General features: G+C 38.6%; 2 protein-coding genes across 2 annotated transcripts in view; one reads left to right on the top strand and one right to left on the bottom strand.

Moving 5' to 3' along the window:
- LOC132786005 (IDLSRF-like peptide) overlaps positions 1-21,284 on the bottom strand; it is a 74,928-nt gene extending 53,644 nt beyond the window's left edge. The window contains exons 1-2 of the mRNA XM_060792364.1: positions 21,194-21,284; positions 16,436-17,321 (exon numbers count right to left, since the gene is read on the bottom strand). Of these exons, the coding sequence (XP_060648347.1) occupies positions 16,436-16,592 (157 nt within the window). The 5' untranslated portion in view covers positions 16,593-17,321; positions 21,194-21,284. The remainder of the gene's footprint in view (positions 1-16,435; positions 17,322-21,193) is intronic.
- Positions 17-5,886, top strand: LOC132787661 (uncharacterized). Its single transcript, XM_060794874.1, is given in 5 exon segments — positions 17-3,471; positions 3,799-4,429; positions 4,722-5,568; positions 5,571-5,716; positions 5,767-5,886. Coding segments are annotated over 5 exon segments (5,199 nt in total).
- Positions 21,285-22,656: the final 1,372 nt, after the last annotated feature.

The raw sequence follows: 22,656 nt of genomic DNA, 5'->3' as shown, positions 1-22,656 counted from the left end.
GGCGAGTTTGGAAAAGATGTCACGAACAAATGAGGTACGAGGTCAGAATAGTGATAAAACCAATACGTGCAATGAGTCGATCGACGTTGACAATAATAATAATGAAGAGCAAAGCTCCAGCAAGTCAAATAAAACAAACAAATCGGGTAAGAGCCATAAAGTGCCAAAAACCGTTCATTTTGATAAAGAAAAATCGGATAGTGCGGAAAAAATACCTAAACGCGATAAAATAGATAATGAAAAAGCGGACAAGTCAAAGAAAGTGGTTAGAGTCGATAAAGCTGATTCGGATAAAACGGAAGATTCTGACGCAAAACATGGTTCGTGTAGTGCGGCGAAAAAAAGCAAATCCGAAAATAAGAAAGACGAGGATGTCGACGAAACGTCCAATAAACCTGAAACACCGGAAAAAGAAAAGACAAAGCATTCGAGGAAAGATAAGAGCCCAGCAGAAAAGTCTAATTCGAAAGAGGACAAGGAGAAAAAGAAACCGATGGCAGATAATACAGACAACGTTGAAAATGAACCACCAAGCGTGGTTGAAACTCACGAGCAACAATCAGCGAACAAACAATCCGAAGTGGAATCGGCAGACTCGCATCAAATGTCCGCAAATGCGCTCGCAAGCGATGCAATAAATATGACAAAGTCACCATTGAAAGAAATGCCAGAGTTGAAACGCATATTGAAACGTCGCAAATCGATGATGCCGACGGCGAGTAAACCGCTAGTCGATAAGTGGGAACTTTTTGGTGGTGTCAGTCTCAATTACGAGGATGTCGTCGACCATCGACGAGAACAGCAACAGCTCAACGCTAATGACGAGGTGACGGCTGAGAAAATTAAAGTTGCGCAGTCCTCTCAGCAACGTGTCAATAGAAATTTGGCCATCATGTTTCAAAAGACCAGCGACAATTGCAGCATCTCAACGCAAAATATTTTGGCCGACAAGCGGCGATCGCGGCTGAACGAGCCAGGGGCAAAGACCGCAGTTGAGAATCTGCTCCCACCACCGCCCAAGAAGAGGTCAAGACGCAGTGAGCTGGAAAGGCTCAACGATGACATTGCCCAAATGTTTTATGCAAACGATGTGATTCGCGCCACCGGACGTCGGGCATGCTCCGCTCAACGATGCTGGAGCAGCACAACGCCAACCAAAAAACTTCGAGTGCGTGTTGCACGTTGTGCGCAATTAGAGCAAATGCTCAAATGTACGAAGAATGCGAATATGCCCGCGGCCAATATAAAAGCGGCAGCCAAGCGCTTGATTGCACGTCACAAGAGTGAGATTGCGAAGCTTAATAAAAAGAAACAGTCGCCAACACCAACTCGACCGGACGAGGAGCAGCTGCTTCTGATCAACGAGTGCAAGCTGGAACAAAACGAATATCTACAGAGCTCTTCACAGGCTGCGCGAGTTAAAGGCGCTACGATACCGCCCGCAGAGGCAGAGTCGGATTCAGACGTAGACGTAGAAGTAAAGCTCGATGTGGACGACACATCATCGCCAAAGCTGGAAGTATCAATTGCTATATCGGCGACGCCAATTCCAAGGGAATTATTGGCTAATGAGAGCGATGCGGAAGAAGAACCATTATCAACAGCTGAAGAGTTAATAAGGAACGTAGAGCAAGATGAAGTACCGGAAGTGAATAAGTTGAAGAGTCGCGGAAGTCGCTCCTCTACGTCGAGCAGCACCAATAGCATCGGAGGTGCTAGCGGCAGTAACATCAAGGGCAAACCCTCAAATTCACTCGACCACAGCTCCCTCGAAAGCGAAGTTCCCGATCTAAATTCCCAACCTGAAGTGATAGTCGACCTGCCATCAGCGCCTACGGTATGGCCATCTGAAACCGAAGTAATCCCCTTACAGTATATGATTTGTGTGCAGAATGTTGCATTCCGTTTGCTAAGCCCACCGATCCTGAAGCCTGCATATTATTGCCGAGTTCCAGACTGCTTATTTCTCTTCTCGAATGAGATAGAAGGTCTGGAAAATCATTTTACACGCAGTCATCCGTCGCTGCGTTGGAACGGCAGCTGTACTGAGTGCAGTCTACCCGTCAAGGAAGTGCCCGATAATTTGAGCATTCGCGAGGAGCTGCGGCATATGGTGCTAGTGCATGTGGATGAAATTGTGGCGCCTAAGCCACCGGAGCCGGCTGTTGAAGTTGCGCCACCAAAACCTGTGCTGCCCAAGCTGCGTGTGCGTCGTTTCACGGGAGATCGCCTAGTCCCAGAGGCCGAACAAGCAATCGAAATCGAACCGGAAGCTGTGCCCCGAGAACCCGTTGTTGAGAATACAATTCTTAGGAGTTTGTTACTCGCCCAATCGCGTCCGCCAAGTCACCAGCAACAGCAGCTGAACGCCGCCGGTGTCGGAGAGTTTCTGTGCGCCAAGACACCGCCAACGACTGTGGATGTGCCCGATGTTCTAAATCGCGACGCGGAATTGGGACTCCAAATCAATCATGTATATAGTCTCGCCGATACATCCATTCCCCTCATAACGAGCGAGACGGTGCCATTACCTGTCGCCACCAATGATGACTACGTCATTACCCAGAGCCTTACCCAAAACTATGAGGGTCCCATTCCGACGGAGATCAACATATCTATTAAACCCCGACTGACACGTTCACCACCAAGGAAAGATCGCACACAAATCGCTGGCAACCGATTCCGTTGTATGGCGCCCAATTGCAATTACTGCTCTCACACAGTTATGTGCATACGGGAGCACATGAAGTTCCACAGCTTCAGTTTTGGACCGAAGGATTATCTGCAATGCTCCTATTGCAGTCATGTCAGCAAGGATGTCGACGAATATGTTCAGCATGGTGTTCTCCAGCACGGTTTGGCCAGTCGCGAGGAGCTGCAGGAACCCAATTTGTCCACCTCTGGCATAAGGTGTTCCCCCGAAGAAGCGATTCCGGATGTTCGGCAACCGAACCAACAGGAGCTCATCACCACAGTCGAGGCATCGACATCAGCCCAAAGAGTCGCTCAGCCAAATACCGACGAGGTTGAGTTGCCTATTGCGCCGGCAAAGTTGCCGATAGCTAGAAGACAAATGGTGGTCAAGCCACTCTTTCACTTTGTGCGCAAGGAGAAACGCTACAAGTGCGGTGTACCCGACTGTGGCCAGCATTTCGACACAGAGCTGGGGTTGAGCCAGCATCTGAGCACTCAGCACAGCTGTGGAGATTGCTTTAAGTGTCCGCACTGTCGCTATGTGAATCATTTTCTAACACTGGAGAAAGTGCTGGAACATTTGAAGTATCATAAGAGATACGTTTATCAATGCGGTGCGTGCAGCTCGTTTGCGCCAAAACGCTCCATAATCGATCGCCATATTCACATGAAGCATGCCTCAAAGTTGGGCGATGATGTCAATGTGATTATCCATAAGCGTGATGATTTGACAATGCACACCAAGATAGCGGAAGTTCGTTGGTTCAAGTCGTGTAAGTTTGTCTACAAAATACAATAACTAACAAAATATACCAAATACATATACCAAAAATATACTGAAATGTTGCGTAAGTTTGTTTTATTATACTTAAAGTTGTACTTGATGTTAAAATATAGTAAACTTGATTGAATATACTAAAAGTTGTATTTGGTATATTGCGAACATAATTTGTCATATTATTTAAATACACCTAAAATATGCTAAAAAGTTCCAAACGTTTGATTTTATATACCAAAAGTTGTATTTGGTATAACAAGAACAATGTGAAAGATACAGTCGAGTGTGCTTTGTCTCATATAATTTACCATCCTTGTTTAAATTAGTGCATCTGCATCGACCGATGAATGGTTCTGTAATCTATGCCACTCTGTGTTCGCCACCAAGCATCAGATGATTGGACACACGGCGGTGGCACACCAGCGTATGTATCAGTACTGCTGTCCGTATTGCGAATACGGCTACAAGGATCTCATGAGAATCGTAAATCACATACGTCGTAGCCATGCCAGCAAACGCATCCAGCCGCTGCAATGTTATCTGCGCATCAAGTGCAAAAATCGCCAGACACTCGGTTTTATTTGCAACACATGCCATGCGGCGACCTACACCTTATACAAGATGGGCAATCACTGTCTGCAGAAGCATTTGAATCGCTATCGGTACAAGTGTCGCCACTGTGACTTTGGACATACTAAACATCGCCACGTCGCCGTTCATATGACGCAGGAACATCCCGGATTGCCAGGTCTACCCATTCAGAAGTTCGATCGCTTGTCCAACGACATGCTCGACGATGACTTTTGGAACATGGCCCAAATATTTTCGTCAAAGGGTCACGTTGAGCCACCTGAGGCAATCGCTTCCAATAACCATGCGCATGGCATTCAGATCTTTGAACCCATCGAGTTGTCGTCGGATGAAGAGGACCTAACAAATAACGCTGCATCTGCTCAGGTACGTTTTTATGCTTCTACATTTATTACTATATTTATCGGTACCGATAGTAAATGATAACTATTTAGTTGGGGGCTTATTTTATAGCTTATTTGATTTGTACTTTTTGAAGAAATTATTAATCAACGAAAACAGTCGGCCAAATTGAATCGATATCTGACTACTATCGTTATCGATAGTAACCAATAGCTGTTCAGTTGGAGGCTTAATTTTTAGCTTGTTTTATTTGTAATCTCTAATCTCTATTTGTAATCTCGCTTTCTCTCTCTCTCTCGCTCTTCCTCCCTTGCAGAAGCAGTACGAATTCGCGTGCTCGCATTGCACGGAGACGCGTCACAACATTGATGAACTGAGATCGCAACACTGGGCGATCAAACATCCCGACCATCCCTTCTACTTCTGTGTGCAACCGCAGCTGTGCTGTCCGGTGTGCTACGGCTTCAAAGGGAGTGCCAAAGCACTGCTGCAGGAGCACTTGCCGAATGTCCATCATCACCGCACGTTGGTGGCCTGCGATGTGAGTCAAAAACGCGAATGCGGCTACTGCGACAAGACGTACAAAGAGTGGCCAGAGTTGGTGCAACACATGACAATCGAGGCGCATCTGGCCAACGATCTAAAGAATCTAACAGATGGCGAACTAAACGAACTGATCGAAATGGGAAGCACCGAGAACGAGTATTATCAATGTAATCTGTGTCGGGTATTGCTGCCATCGAGTGTGGCTATTGCGCAACATGGAACCGTGGAGCATTCGGATGCAGAGGAGACATTTAGCTTTCGACTGGTGAAGAACACGATCATCTATCACTGTTCGTTCTGCATGTACGCCTCAGTGGATGAGTTGGAAACGTTGCGTCACATGCTCGATCATTGCAAACGCTTTGGCACCTGCCACTTGTGCGCCGAGCACTTGAACAGCGGCTTCGATGAGTACATACAGCACTGCTATTCAAATCATCGCGATCAAGTGGATAACTTTGATGTCATCCATCCGTATGATGACCTGAAGAAGTTCCTCATGCAGGTGCTGTATCAATTCCAAAACGGACTCATCATCAGCAAGAGCAGCCTACGCGACACTCGCTTCAGTCACGAACGTGTCATCCAGCAGCTGTACAACGAGCTGCGCAGCAAGGCGGCAAGCCGCCAATACCGCGAATGCTTTTCAGTCAGCTGCCTCAGATTCATCAACGTCGCAAGACATTTAATCACAACAATCTGCAGCAGTTGCTTCCACAACATCAACACCAACAGCTGGCGGCGCGTCACGTCAACAAACCCAACGTAATCTGGCACACATCGTTTACGGAAAATCAACAACTCCTTCCCAGCAGAAGCGGCAGCAAATCCAGCCGACATCCTCGACGGTCGTCGCTCCCCCCAAGCCGCTGCCCATTCTGCAACGCATCGCCAAGCGACGCAACACTTTTGTGGACCCCGGCCAAATGTTTTAGGAATAAACATTGAACCTTAAACAGAATAAAACCTTTTGCATTAGACTTGAACTTTAAACCGAATTAAACCTGAAACCATCAACAACAACATCAACATTGTCATAGTTCGTATTTATAAGTAAAGTGATATATACTCAATTAATATGTATAGATTATAGATTGGTTCGGGAGTTTAAAACCCTGATGAAACAATGGAATAAGTTATTATTATTACTTTACGAGCATACTTTTTCGCTTTTAATATGTCTTGTCTATATATAATGTTATGCACAATACATCTATGTTATATATAGACGAGACACACCTAAAACTACAAAGTTTGGTCGTCATAACAGTAATAACTTACTCCATTGTTCCATCAGGTTCTCAACTGTCTAACAAATCTATAATCCATATAATTCGTTGCGTAATTAGATTATGAATCAATCTCTAACTATAAAGACATTTTTTTTATATAATCATTTGAAACAATTGTGTAGTAAGGGTTGATGTATCATAATTAAGAATTACTCTTGAATTTTTAGCCCTCAAATTATCAATTCATCTTTAATCTATATAATTCGTTGAGTAATTATATTATGAATCACTTGCATTATTAGATCTCCCATATTTCTGCAGCTGTTAAAGGTACTCTTACAAAGGTCTGAACAAGAGAGTGCATGGCAAGTTTCCAGAAGCCATTTAACAAACAGCAGCACTATTAAGGCATAGTACGTGTTGCATTTCTGCATCTACTCGTACTTCATCTTAACCGCAATACGCCTGGCAGCAGCTGCTGGCTTCTGCGGCACAGATCCCACACACAAAAGTGCCTGTCGACACTTACCACAAAGCACACACACACACACAAACACACATGCACATAGAGGAGACATGGCATCCACAACACGATAATTCCCTCGCCAACCACAACAAGAATGGGGAACAACAGCAGCTGCAAATGCAGTTGCATTCGAGTGCAGCTATGAGAGGCATTGCAAATGCCTGAGAATCCTTTAAATTGTCCAATATTTCTTTTGCTAGCCAGCATAGTCAGAGGAGATTGGTTCATTAAAACGAGTTGTGTCAAGCTATTTGCATCTGAATACCCAAGTGCATTGTACTATATATTGCGAATATAATGAAGAGCAGAAAATGCCAGAAGAATACGCACACATACATGAAAATAAGAGTTGTGAATTTGAATTGAATGTTGAAGAATTTTAAAAAAAGTGATCTCTTCAAATAAGTAATAATAATATAAGTATCTAATATAAATAGTAATACAAAATTGATAAAATCATTAAAAAATATACATTTTAAAATTTCTGAGAGTCTTAGAAAACGACAAGAAATAAAATAAAAGACAAATAGAATACCTTTAAAATAAAAATTGCCTAAATTACTAAAATAATGCTAACTTTCAGTTTTGGAAAATGTAGGCCAGTCAAATAATTCACAGAGTAAAATGTTGTCGAGCTGACTCTAGTCGAAAAAAAAACATTATTGGAAGGCTTTTAGCGCTGCTTTTGCTTTTGAAGTCCGCACACAAAGTTTCTCGTCTATTTATTTCACTAATCTCAAACCGTGCTGCAGCGTCGATCAAGTGCAACGTGGATGGAAATGAAAGCAACTCGTTGCAGGCAACATGCAACCCGCAGGTGAGCAGAACTTTTTTGCCCGCCTGTCGCTTTTGAAAGCCAATGCCAGGACGAGGTTAAAAGCGTAAAAGTTTTCTATTTCAAGAGCATGGCAAACTGAAATCCTGCTTATGGACTGTCATAAACACCTGCCAAACAGCAACAACAACAAAACTGCGGCGAAAACAATAATAGGCTGAACACACGCTGCACATTTGAAATGTGTTTTGTTTCGTTTTCAAGCGACGGCCGCACACATGCTGAAATGCATGCAATAAATAATTTAAATCTATTCTCGCCGCCACAAAAGCCACAAAATCGAATTTCGATTTCTATAATTTGGCCAATTCACGAACTTTATCCCACTGCAATCAACTCATCCATCGATCTGTGTCTCTTGTGGTTAGCGGAGTGACAGGAAATTGACGCTGAAAAGTATGCTATTGTTTTGATTTCAATTTTCAATTTGATTTTCATCTCATTTTATCAAATATTAATTGCTGTAATCGTGTAATTACATATTCAACTTTGAAGTATCAATTATTTTGAATTGCATTTGCTTTGCATTAAGCGATAGTATTTTTCCATAAGTCCATAAATTAGCATATAATTCGCATCATTGAAACTAATGTTGAGTAAAGTGTGAGGCATCTATTATTCAAATTACCACAGGGAATTGTTTTACACTCGCATTAAAAATGCGAATCTCACACTACGATGTGCATGCATAACATTACTAAGGCTGATGATCTAAGTTGCCGCAGTAATAATTAAATAGTTGCCATAGCAAAGATTTGCTGGAAAGTGCAGCATTTAAAAAAATTCTTAAATACAAAATGCGAGCAACTAATTAGCAGCGCTGCAGATACCTTGAAAATTACGTATACGTAGCCAACTTTCCGGGCGTAAAGTTACCGCGTCCAACTGAGAAACCTAATTAAGCTAAAAAGTTGCCAAGGTGTAACATGAGTGAATGCAAAACAAAAATGAAAATGAAAATGAAAACGAAAATTATATCAAGTCATAAATTACGTGAACAAACAGCGAGCTGCTGACAAGAGGGCAAACAAGCAAAAATCAATTTCGCATGAAATGTAACAGCAACAGCGAAATTCAAATGCTGAATGCATTGAATATCTATATAGTCCACACCTGAACGTGTTTGGTTGCCTTTCGGGTTATGTCAGGTCGATGGCTGAGGGCGTTGAGGGCATTTCAACACCATAACATAGTATGGTATGGTTATGTGCAATATGCAATATTGAATTGCTTTTAATGCTTGCAGCTAAATTGGATATTCAAAGCCAGACGCAGTCAGATGCAGCCACGAAACGCCACATCAGCAAAGGCAAGGCAAGGACAGAGAGGGACACCACAACATCGAAGACCAAGAAACCAAGAACTTGGCCAAGCCACTGAATGTGCGCAAAAGTCACAAGTGGATCTTGAGTGCAAATGCTGCAAATGGTCTCAACTAAAGCGCATCTGCATCTGCATTTTGTGGTTATAGTTTAAGTATCTTTTAGCTGTCACGTTTGCCGCCGAGACTGTCATTCCTTGAGCTCAGCTGGCATTACCAACGGTTTGGCTATATGCCAAATTGGATTTTTATATCCATTCTTTTCAACGACTGTCTGCAAAAAAAAATATATGCATTAAGGGCGAGAGCACAATACAATATGCAAATGTGGCATTAAAATAGAATAACTCTTATTTATACTAGATGGCTCGAATATGAAATTCTGATAAATAAAATGCATTTCCACGATGTTTACTCAATTGTCAAGGCTGCCTTAATGTCATGTCTATTACGGTTAGAAGGCACTAAGCAGGCAGATTGTGGAGCAGAGTAAAGCACTAAAAATCGTGAGTAGTCTGAGAGCTACATCAGCTCTCTTTTTTTTAGTCTTCTCATCTTTAGCAACTTGAGTTTTTACTCAATCATGCCTACTTTCCATTTCCTGCTGCAAATGATCAATTATTATCGCGTTTCGCTTGGCATATTGAACTTGAGTTTCAAGCAGAAGCCACAAATCAATATGACACGCCCGCAGCTTGTCTGTTGTTGTTTTCCATGTTTTTGGGGGCGAACCGCATTTTCATACACTTTGGCTTAATGAAAAAGCCATGTTACACCTGCGCTATTTTTGCTGGCCCTGGCCCACGTTGCGTATGAGTAATGCATGAAGGTCCTCAATGACTGGCTTAACCAACGCGTCGTGACGCGTCGCGTTGACTGTCTTGCTGACGGGGTCTGTAGGTGTTTTCTGCATATTTAATAAGTTCTTTATTTTTTGTGCGCGTGCTAAAACTTTAACGGGGGCTGAGCGAGAGGGTGTGTCGAGCGCATTGTAAGTACACGCACACACACATATTAAATAGAAGAAATGTGAAAAGTGAAAAGCGAAACAAGAAACGCGAACTCAGCAAAATACAAAAAAAAAAGGAAAAACACTTTCGCTTGAATCGCTGTCGGCAGCCCGTAAAATTGACAAGCCGTAAAAAGCGATACATATATAGTAGATATGTATATGTATAGACATTTTTGTAGTTGCTATTGTTGTTGCTGTTGCTGTTGCTGTGGGGGAGCGAGCAACAATTTGGTCTGCATTCTTTGTGAACCTATAGACCATCGTCAAATAATATTACGCCATAAAAAGCGCGCATTGTGGAAAGTAAAAGCGAATATTTTAGCCATTTACTCGCAGTTAGTTATAGCTGGCTGCCTTCGTCTCAGGCTCATTACCATTATATGAACAAGCAATAAAAGTATGCATAATGTGAATACTTAAATAGTTAAAGGACCTCGCAATCGCCAGTCGCAATATTCACGTTACTACGTCACTGTTTATATATATAAAAGTCTTCAACAATATCTGTATCGATTCAAGTTGAGTCACAAAATCGATTTGAATTGACCTTTAGCCTACAGTTGGGGTCTTTATTTTGTTGACAATTGCAACTATACTAGATAAACTTAAAAATTTACATTGTGGAAAAACAAGTTTGTCCTCAAAGTATAAAATGAATTCTTAGTAAACAGTGAAGGAATTATTATAACATTCTTTCTGCTGATTATTTGCATTTGGAAATTAAAAATTGCAAATATTTTTACATCAATTGTTCATCGTAGAACTAAAAAACTATCTTCTATATCTAATATAATAAAACGTGAATTGTTATGTTAAAAGCTAAATTGTGACATTATGTTAAGCCGTTTATAATTGCTATATTTTTAAGGGTTGTCGTTTTCGCAGCTGTGTATATATAAACTCTTTAAATATATTTTTAAATTGACTTTAAACATATTTCTAAAACTATTTGTTAAACTAACGGCAGCGAAGATCCACTTGCTAGGCTTCAAAGCCATATTAGAAAACATTGTCAAACAATTGCTTCCATTTCTCTTCTAGTCAAACCTTCAAACGCAACAATTTTTGGCTCATATCTGTGACCAAATTAAAAGTAGTTTATGTCTCTCAATTTCCATATCAAATGAGAGTGATATGCGTTGCCTATTAATCTACATATGATTGGGCTGTGTTGTGTTGTCGCTGACAGTTATTAAACCCTGCGACCATATGGCTGATTAGCATGCGCTGCAAAGTCGTTATGCCAGTTGGGTCAATGTTAACGCGGCGTATGCGTAACGGAAAGTTGTTGAGGGAAATGGCGAGTGGTGGACAGAGGGTAGCAAAGATATATACATACGCATATCTAATAAATTCATAGATTTGCATATCAATGTTCCAGTTTGCACAAAATTGGCAAGCGGGCAACAAATCACTCCTGCGTCTGCCTAATTAAACTGTCAACGTAATTAAATTTATCACATTTATGAAAACATTTGCCAAAGAATGTGCTGTGTGTTGTTTATCTTCGACTAGGCTGCCCGCTGGCAATTTTATAACAATGGAAAATTGCTTGCAAATGGCTTTGACAGTCGTGGTAAATTTACTAGTTATTTTACCCAACGTTTAGCTTGAAATTTATATTGTTATTATTTATGTCCTCAGGCCCACAAATTGCCCAAACACAAGAGGACGGATACGCTTGGAAAGTTTTGCCTAGCAATAACAATAAATATTTTGCAAAAAGTTCTCTCTCGCATGCAGCAACAGAGTGGGCAGAGTAAGACATTAATTTCCGAAATATTTCTTTTGTGCAAGTTTATGTTATTTGAGAGGTATTTGCAAATACTTTACGATTTGGATTTAAATTCGATTGGTTGGCAATTTTAATTAAAATTGCCGCTTTTCGGAGCTTGTTGTATATTGTAAAGTTCAATTGAATAATAGATATTGAACATGCAGAGCGTATTCAATCATTTTTTAATAATTTATGAAGAACATTGCACATATGAAGTAAAAATAACAAAATATGTTTTGAGGCAACACAATATTACGTATACGTAATTGAAATGTTTCATATTATATAAATATTGCTGTAGTAAAGTAAATGCGATATAATTTTGTTGATACTCTGCACTATCTAGAATATGTTATGCATGTGTAACATTGACTGCACATTTTACATATTACGCATACGCAACATGTAACAAATGTAACATTGACTATGAACTTTTTTGTTTGTAAAGAGTATTCGAGCTTGTTTTCTCAACTAAATTGCGATTACTTATCTATTGTATACTCAATTAGGCATATTTATTCAACATTGAACTAAGCTCTTATGTTTGTTATTCAGCGACTAATTGATTTCCGAACATGGTGATTATTTTGGTAACAAGCGAAAGCAAATGAAATTGAAATTGACGTCGATGGCGATGGCGATGTTCATATTGCTAGTAGTTTTGATGACGCTATCATGCTGTCCATTGATGGCTCTCTCTTCATTAGCCAACTGTATTCATGTCCGCTAATTTTTGTATTCTGTTTACTAGAGGCGCAATCATAGTATCGATACAATCGTATGCTATGTAATTCAATTAGAATTCTGGGAGTGCTTCAATCAGAAAATGCTACGTGAAAGCTCGCTGTGAATTATGTAATATTTAATTTATTTGTTGTACAAAGCAGAGCAGAGTAGAGAGCACAAAGAAATGGGGCACATAATTCGAGCATGTGAGTGCACTCGGGTGTATTTTCGTAAAAGCAAAGCGTCAACAAATGGCAAACAAAACGTAGCATACGCCAAGACGTTCGCTGGAGCGTGCCACAAATGCTAATGCAAATGCGAAAGCAAATATGAAATACAAAACACAAAACGCAACTTGGCGCTTGCCGCTTGCCACTGCCACAATGGGGCATTATATTGGCTTACAACATTTCGTGCTGGCATTGAAGCCTCGTTGCCCATTTACGTGATCGTTTGCCACCACAGCTGCGGCTGCTGCCTGCTGCAGTTGCATGCCATTCAAAATGAAATCTCCATGGAAGCCAAATGGGGCGCACACTCTAGCACACCACATCAATGAACTCCAAAAATGAAAATTGTGATTATATACCCAGCATTATGCTGTATCTACTACCACATGGCCACCTGTGACCTTTGACCAAAGAGGAATCGAGCTGAGCTGCAGTTTTACCGCCATCAAGTTTATTAGTTTATTTCCTGCACAGTTGAGCGGCTCTTCTAATTTGATTAAAACTTTTGGTTTGCTACGCTTTGGGAGTCGTGAGCGACTCCCTAAAAACTTGGGCTGCTGCTGTCAGCTTATTGTGCTAATGTTTCGAAATTAATTTTCTTGCCCAAGCAATTTTCATCTTTTCGTAATATTTTCCGTGGTCTTTCGCAACATGCTGCAACTTGTTCGCTGCGTGCCTCATTAGGTATAAATAAGTACAAAACCCCAAAAACTGAATTCGTGTCGCGCGTAACTTTTAATGGATTTTTTCCACCTCTCTTTCTTCCATTTAAGCGCACACAGGAAACGGGAAGAGTCAAAGGATTGGGCACGTTCTCATTAGAGGTTCATTCACAGCCATGTTATCAAATATGACCGCTCAGCGATTTATGTTTATTGCTCTTTTGTCGTCATAAATTCGCTTAACTCTTGAAATATCTTTTAAGCTAGCTGTGAAATATTTTCCCCTGAGGTCAAATTTATTGAAATTTTAAGCGACACCTTTGTGTGGCACGATAATCGGCGTCAAATCAACTCAAGTCGATTGCCCTTTCACTGCAAAAGCCACTTAAAAACTAGTTTCAATCAAGCATCGCTGAGTTGCTGACACATAACTTGGTTGCATGCAGTAACCACTCAAAGTGGATAACGTTGCGGCAATTGTCCAACCATAAAATCAAAAAAATGGAGGAGGAAAAGGAAACTCTATTAAAATGTCATGCGGTGCTTTGTAATATCCGGAGCTTTTGTTTGCAACAAGCTCAGTTCGCTGCACAATTATTAACTGCCATGAACCAGAAAAGCAAAAAAAAAAAAAAAACGTGAAAAACTAGAAATTATGACCAGAACCACGTTCGTTAGTGGCCACGTCAACGGTGGCCAGTAAGGCGGCCAAAGCCAAATGCCACAAACACAATAGCGACCGACAATTACCGCCTGAGGTGAGTGATGGACACCGTTGAAGGAAACGTTGACGACACAGGCCATAAAAAAAAGTAGAAAAATAACACGGCATACCGAGAGAGAAAGCAAAGCGAACGAACTGCAGGAAAATGCTTTCAGCGTAAATATCCAAGCATCGTACTATGGCAACTTAGACCACAAGTTGCAAGCTCCATGTTGCATGATCCAACACTGAGTGCATTTTGAAGTTTCCGGATTTGTCAAGTAACTTTGAGTTGCAGCTTTTTGGGATTAGCGATTTCTAGTTGGCCATTCAATTATTTGCGTGAAAAGTTTAAATACAAATATGAAAAAGTTTATATTCGAAAAATGTAAATTTTTGCAATCTTTTAGAAAAACAATTTGTATTGCTTATCAGAAAATTCAATAAATCTATATTGACATTTTTGTTTTCATTAGAAACTACAACTTTTCTGTAAAATGAAATTACAAATACTTTAAATAAATATTGACAAAAATAAATTTTTTTTACTTCGACAGACTAACGCATAGCATACAGCAATACATTTAATTTTCATCTAACTGAACTGAAATTACTTCTATTTGTATAGAAATTCTATAAAGTTTTGGTTTTACTTTGATAATTGAAAATTCTAGCAACAAATTATAGTTTTAATCTGAGATTTATCTCAAATGAAATTGAAATTTTAGCAACAATTTTAATGACTTCAAGTTTGGTGTAAAGTTTAAATCCAAATATGCAAAAGTAAGTTTTCAAAATTAAAAAGTTATTTTACTTCGACAAACTAAAACATAGCCACACCGCACCACATTTTATTGTTAATCTAACTTAACTGAAATTGTTTCTATATGTATAGCGATTCTCTCAGCTTTGTTGTATAATTTAAACACAAATATTCCAAAGTTAGTCCTCAAATACACACAATTTTCTCTATTTTATTTTGATAATTGAAAATTCTAGCAAAAAATTACATTTTTAATCTGAGACTTATCTAAAGTGAAATTGAAATTTTAGCACCAATTTTAACGACTTCAAGTTTGGTGTAAAGTTTTAATATAAATATGCAAGAGTTCGTTTTCATATACTATAATAAAAAAAAAAACTTTTCCTTATTTTCCGTTGACAATGTGAGCTTCTAGGAGCAAATTTTAAATATAAATTTTTGTACAACATTTAATGACCTCAACTATGCAATGTAGTGTTTCCTGTGAAGCTGCAAGTCTTTACCCAACGGACATACTTTTGCATTTTTTATGCAGAGCAGAAATTATGGCAACTGCATGTGACAGGTGAAAAAAAACTGGAATTTACCAACTGAAGTGTGTAATGCAACTAGAGTTGCTGTGAAAACGACGACTGAGCTGACCTTTAATATTACAAATTATTAATGCTGTCTGCTCATAATAATTGTAAGTTTTGGAATTGTTGACTGTGAAATACTTTTTAAAAAATAACTGAAATATGTTGAAATATGATCAATATAACCTATTGTCAACAGTTACAGGGTATAGCAAAAGGTTTCGTCTGCTCGTCATTTGAATGAAATTGGAAACAGAATTAAACATGACTGCGACAGATGCAGTTGGAAATCTGATAATTGCAAAAATTGAAGTATCCATATAAGAGAATAATTGGGATTTAACAGCGAATTTAAAAAAATATTGCAACATTTTTTATGCATTTATTATTGAAAACAATTAGCGGACTATTTATACATTAATGCACGATACTTTTTTAATACATGAATTATGCATAAACAATGCAGTTGTCTCCATAACAAATTATTACGAATGTTCAACTTTAATTTCAAACTCTTATTGCAGTTGTTTTACGAGTCGACTGGTGTTAATTTAATTATATACTAACTAGTTCCACAGGTAAAAAAAAAAAAACTGCGGGAAATTCCAAACAGTTAACGTAGAGCAATTAAAACCAAGCACAAATGGGGAACGAATGCATTTGATCCACGAGGACTTGGCTAGTTTTTATAATTGCAAAAGTTCATTTTAAACACGCAAACCTTAAATATTTGCGCATTTCGTTTGTGGAGTTTTTCCGCTGGGAAATATTTAACTTGCAAATGCTCTACAATAGAAAGCTGCTCATAAATAGATATACTATATGATACAAAAAAAGTGTATAAATTAAAAATAATTAATGTACGCATAATCGTGCATACGATTTTCACACACAAACTTTTGTATTTGAAAACGAATTAACTAATTTAATTTATGCCCAATTAAATTTGATCAAACTCAAAGCGTATTATCGCCATCAATTTAATTACGCAATTAGTATTTAGTTTCCATTGCTTTCGCCATCGCAGTTCGCCTAATTCATTTGCAGCCAATTATGTAAATTTAGTGACAAACAAAAATACGTAAATGGGAATTAATTGAATTACATTAGCAATGCACTTACCATTGCGCTTCTCAGATGGATCCGCTTTATGGCCATACAATCGACTCAAATCGATGGCACTCGCTGTTTTCTGGAGCAACAACAGCGACAGGATGAAGGTGGGCCAGATCGAGCGTCGCTGCTGCTGGTCCATGGTCAATGGCATCGAGGAGGACATCCTGCTTAAAGCACTCGCGTTAAGATTTGCTATTCGTTTAGTGTGTGTCTCTCTCGATAACTACAATTTTATCTGCAGTTCGTATCTATAACTGAGTCGGAAACAAAAATCGAAGAAGAACTTTGTTTTTTCCAACGCGCACGTTTGCCGCTTTATTCGAGTGTTTTGAGAAAGTTTTCTAGTTAGTTTGCGTTCTGTGTTCACCGCCCCCCAGGCAGAAATCTGTGAGCAGTGGATCAGGGGTGGAGGGAAGCAAGAGTGAGTGGTAGATTTTTGCTTCGCGTCACGACCGCGTCACTCTCTCACTTGCCACTTGCCACTTGGAGTGTTGTTTCTTCCCTTCTTTTTCTTGCTTTGCTGCTGCTGCCGGGTTGTGATTGAATTATTGTTGGCACTTCTGCTGCAATATCTCTCGTTAACGTTACGTGGTTCTATATAGTATATATATATATGTATATATAGTACGCTATGCTAATTGCCTTCTAATGGAGTTATACGCACCAGAAATTAGCTTGATTCTTAAGTTAACTTTTCGTTACGTTGATTCGATTTCTACGCGTTTTATTTCGTTTCTACTACAAAGCAAGAAGCTACAAACCGTTTGGTTTTACTTTTCTAAATATTTTCGGTTACGGTTTCGGTTTCGTTTTTCGTTTACAACTTAAAATCGAAAAGAATTTGCAGGCAAACAAATATTATGTTTTAGTCGACTTTTTACATTTTTCTACACTGCAACGAGAAGAGAGAAAACAAATGTATTTTATTAATTAGAAATTAGTAGTAAAGTCATATTTTTAAAAATTTGTTTTGGATTATGTTTCCTACTCTTAACTTTAATTGAATAGCATCAATAACAGCTTCATTTTATAAAGCATTCAATTAGTTCCTAAAAGTATGCTACATTTTGTAACAAATTTGATTGAATCCTTGAAACGTTTTGAAACCAAATCCAATCCAGTTAATCATTGTTCTTATTAAAAGTATTCATTCATTCATGGTCATAAAATGCATATCGTACTACAGATTTAAATTTGGATTTTCCTTTTCCTACATTTAAAGTGTTTCAACACTTTAGTTTACTTTCCCTAAAAGTATCAACATTTACTAAGAAATTGGGTTTAAAGGATGAGAGGTTGAAAAAGCTTTCTTTTAAAAGTATTTAGCCAAATAATGTGACCATAGAGAATAAAACGTCAAGTTTAGTTTTGCTAAAACAACTTGAGTTTAATGCTTGGCAACAATGAGAAACGATTGAGCAGCAAACTGGCCACAAAGCGCACAAAAGTGTGGGTAAACTGCTAATGAGAAGAAAAACAAAATGATAATATCATTGAAGTGGGGCAAAATAATCAGAGATAAATAGGGGCAAAGACAAAAAAGAGAGAGAGAGAGAATGAAGTGCAATTAAAGCAAACTCAATAATTAAGAGCTAAGTACAACAAACATGAAAGTGAACAAGCGTATGCCTAATTAACACAATATGAACTTTCACACCAAATTTTCACTTCACACGCGAATGACACACACATGGCATACACACACACAAGCATATACACATACATATGTAAAGTAAGTCAAACATAATGTGAATATAGATGAACGTCATACGACAGCAAAGCAATTTACATGGCAATGTCGACTAATCAGCTTAACAAACTTTAACATCCATTTTTATTTTTGTTTTGGGTGCTACGAAAAGTTGAACAACCCTTTTGCCTTTTAAGAAATGTGGTAAATACACACACAAACACACACACAGTTGCAGATTCACATGTGTGTATATGTAATCCACTCGGGCCATACTTGAGCGCGTTTTAATGACTCTCTGGAGCACCCAAAACACATACGCAGCAATTCCAGCTAAAGGAAATTGTTTGAAAGCAGCCAGCAAGTAATGAAAGGGAGCCCGAAACCAGACCTTTAATTATAGCCAAGTTAAACCTTTTTTTTTTGGCTCTTGTTGTTGCCTTTCTCACAATTTTTGCTTTTCGCCTGAGCATTGCTTAAGAGGCAAAAAAAAGCATACCAAACCGGACACAACTTTACACAAAAGTCAAGCTGGCTGAAGACGAAAACTTTTACCATACTTTTTCGGGGGCAATCAAAAATGTAGCTCAATTCCTCAGCAAAGAGATGGGCAAAACTTTGTCTAAGCTTCACTTCACGCTCCTCAGCACTTCTACAGCTTCAACATAAAATACACAACCAAAAAAAAAAAAAAAAAAATGATAGAACATCAAGAAACACAAGCGACAGCATATTAATTAGTCACTTTTCCTTTTACTCTACTGAAGTTTGCCCAGCTTTTTTTTCGTTGTTTGCCTTTTTTGGTTGCGTGGACATTTTTGTTGACTTTAAGGAAGTTAACTTGCTAAACATTTAGGTTGCCCTTGGACCGGCGGCTTTTTAACTGTCAATGTTGATGTAGGCCTTGTCTGGCCAAGGCAATAACATAACGGTAAAAAAAACCCTTTTTCCCACTGCTCTAATTAAAGTGCGGGAGCAGCTAAAGGAAGAAAGATGAGCTCACAATGTTTGCTGGAATTTAAATGAAAATTTATGTGCTACCAGACGAGTTGCAATTGTTTGGCACTGACAAACATGAAAATGCATATGGGGATTTATGTCGAAAGCGGACAAATTGGATTGGACTAGAAGCTCTAGTCAAGTAGAGTTATTTATGTTTGTCAAGCTCAGTCTAAGTGAATACTGATTAAATCTAAACTGAATCTAACACAGAATGCAAATTGGGTTATTAAATTCAGAGTAGTAAAAGAATTGAAATCAGAATTTAGATGACTTTACTCTTTTCGTAACTTGCAGCTAATAAAATTGTCGTTTAATATGGCAAAGTTCTTTTCTTTTAACAACTTTCCTAATGATGCCGAGAAACTTGCGAAAATTCGTTCCTTTATTAAAATGGTCTGGCAAAAGCAATCGAATACGAAATTCAAGCGGCGGATGTAGGTGAATTCAGCCCGCGAGAATTACATCATAAAGCCTTGTGACAATTCCCAGCCAGACATAAACCAAGTCAATAACGAACCACATTCTTTAATAAACCGAAATGAAAGTTTTTGTGTGTGGTAACGATTTAACAAACAGTAAAAGGCAAAAGGCAAAAGACGAAGCCGAAGAAGCGTTTCAACCGCATTAAACGTCAGGGAAAATACATTTGGCGAACAAATTATATACTCCAGAGGCCAAAAACATAGCGAAAATATTTTAAGACGTGTTTGCCGTACACAAAATGGGGAATGAACGAAACGAACGAAAGTGTAACCACATGGCCTGGCCAAAATACTACGGCGATAAGCCACAAGGGGCGAACAGACGGCAGATGGCAATAAAGTAGGGAAACTAAGTGAATTATGGGGATAGGTGGCAAAATGTGTGCACAAATAAAACAAATACTCGTCGTATACTATATATAAAAACGGCACAAATTGTTTTAATAAGCAGCATTAGAGATGCCTTTTGGTAGCAAAGAGTAACCTTTTTATGGGTGCCAAAAGATCAAGTTGTGACCAAAATTGAAACTAAAAGTCAACAAAACGAGAAGCCAAATGCTTTGCAAGCCTATTTAAAGATTAAATAAAATAGCACACGATTATAAATGAAATTCGAGATAGAGAGCATTACTAGAGACGGAGACTGTAATTTTTGGGGAGCATAACTTTTGGTTACCTCTGGGTACTTTTAAAGTTGAAAAATGTATAGCAGGCGAAATCACAAACAAGCATTAATTTGCATAATATGTATACGAGCTGCGAAAGCAGAGACTGGCCGCAACAGCAGAGAGAACAATAATAACAGCAACAACCAGTGAAAAGCTGAGCATTTTTCCAGCCTTTTTCATATAATTTTGTAACGCTGGCGACCAGGTTTGGGGGCTTTGTGTTTCCTTAATGCATAATTTAACAGCTGCCGTTGCCGAGGGACGTGCGGGCGAAAGATGTGAAAGAGACACACAGCCTGGAGTGAGAGGGAGAAAAGCGAACAGAGACTGAGGCTGAGACTGAGACTGGGACAGAGAGAAGGCATGGCAACACAGTAAGAAAGCGCGCTCAAAAAAAACAAAATAAGAAGTAGGCAACAATCAACAGCCGCGTGTTGTTATTCAAAGCACAAGAAAAAAACAAACACACGGCGTATACGCAACATGAATCAACTGGCAACGGGCAACTAACGAGGCTGGAACTGAGACTAAGACTGCAGATGGCGGCACTCAGATGAATAATGTGCAAAACGACTGTTCTTGAATTAAATTCTTTGAAGCACACACACAGCACACACAGACACGTAGAAAGTACACATAAACTTGGCTATAAGATTTGTTTGTTGTTGTCAATACGGATACTTGATTTGGTTTCTCATTTGCTTTTTTTGTTTTTTTAGTGCGCCAAAGAAGGGTTCCACATTTCTATATCATATTTTATTACAAAGAAACCAACACACACACACACAGACACTGTCACACACGCACAGCGAAAAACGCGGCAATATCAAGGGCAATTTTTGTATTTATTGTAAAAAAATCCATTTGCTGAATATTGTGTGTATATATGAGTGTATAGTAAGAATATATTTGGTTACAGTACGTTTGAGTACGAGCCAACAACTCGAACAACTATTTACAACTCCGCTTGAGTGTAAGTTTCAAACTCGACTGAAGCGTTGAGCGTTTTGTCGCCGTCTTTTATGCACTGCCAAATAGACTCAAAATGCCGCCAGCTTTGAGTGCAACGCCTACGCGATTCCGAGTCGCTCTCTCGCGAGTCGCTCTTGAGTGTGTCCTTTACGACCAGAGCAGAATCTCATTTTCCACTCAACTCAACACAAAAAAAAAAAACAAACGTAACACGCTGCCTGCCCACAGGGCTTTGTTTCCTTTCGGCCGCTCCCCATCTTTGCTTTGTGTCAAGTGCAAAGGTGATGGGAATGAGCGACTCCTTTGGGCCAAGCTGCCTCTCCCGCTTTGCCTCGTATTACAACAAGTTGCCACACTTGGGCAGACGCTGCTGCTCTTTACTTGTGGATTAATAAATAAATAACGCAATTATTGCGAACCCAAAAAAAAAGACAAACTTAATTTCAAATGTATTAGAAAGAAAATATACAAATACTTATATTATTAATTTATATTTTTAATTTTTTTCATTATCTTTTGAACTGTCTATTATTCATTAGTTCATTAGTTTTATTGAAGATTTATTTTTATAATTGCATTTCAAACTGAATTAATAGAGTTAATTATTTAAAAAGTTTATTTTGACTATTTTGCGCGCAGCACACCCGTGAAATTCCCCATTTATATACGAAATAGAGCGATTATCAATTTGGAAATATCATTATCATTGTAGTTGACAACATAATCTCTGTTCTTATCATCTGAAATTAATTTAAATGTACATATACATCTTCATGTACATATTTAATTATATTATATATAATACTACATTTTGAAGAGAGTATAACAATCCATATTTTATTGTATCTCTCTCTATGTATAGATAATCATTTCATCAAATTGTATTTTCTTGAATTGTTTCTTAAATATAGCATACATCTTTATATACATATTTAATTATATGTAGAACTACGTTTTGCAAAGAGCATGTATAGATAATCATTTCATCAAATTATATACATATGTTGTCTTCTGCGTATACATTATTTTTTAGCAAAGCATTTGAGTATGTTTTCGTTCTCCATTGATCAAAGTACTAATTTTCGAAATGCGCAAACAATTAATATATACGGCATTAATTCTGGTTACACATGGGATATTGTTTATAGGAGGAACAATTCAGTCAGAGGTACGACAAATAATCTTATTTGTTATATATTATATAAGGGTGAACAGTTTGTGCTAAAATTAAATCAATTTCTCGCTTATCAGATGTGTGAAACAAATCGTCAACTTCAACAATGCAAAAATGTTACGAATAAAGTTCTGCAGCCATTATTAGACTCTACACCCAAGGTAAAAGACGAGCTGGGTATATTTAAACACAAAAGAGCAATTACAGAATATAAGGCAATCGGAGATACAATAAAGGAA

This window comes from Drosophila nasuta, chromosome 2R (assembly GCF_023558535.2).
Source record: "Drosophila nasuta strain 15112-1781.00 chromosome 2R, ASM2355853v1, whole genome shotgun sequence".
NCBI lineage: Eukaryota > Metazoa > Arthropoda > Insecta > Diptera > Drosophilidae > Drosophila > Drosophila nasuta.
The sequence above is the reverse complement of the archived record's forward strand: the minus strand, read 5'-3'. Positions and strand labels throughout refer to the sequence as shown.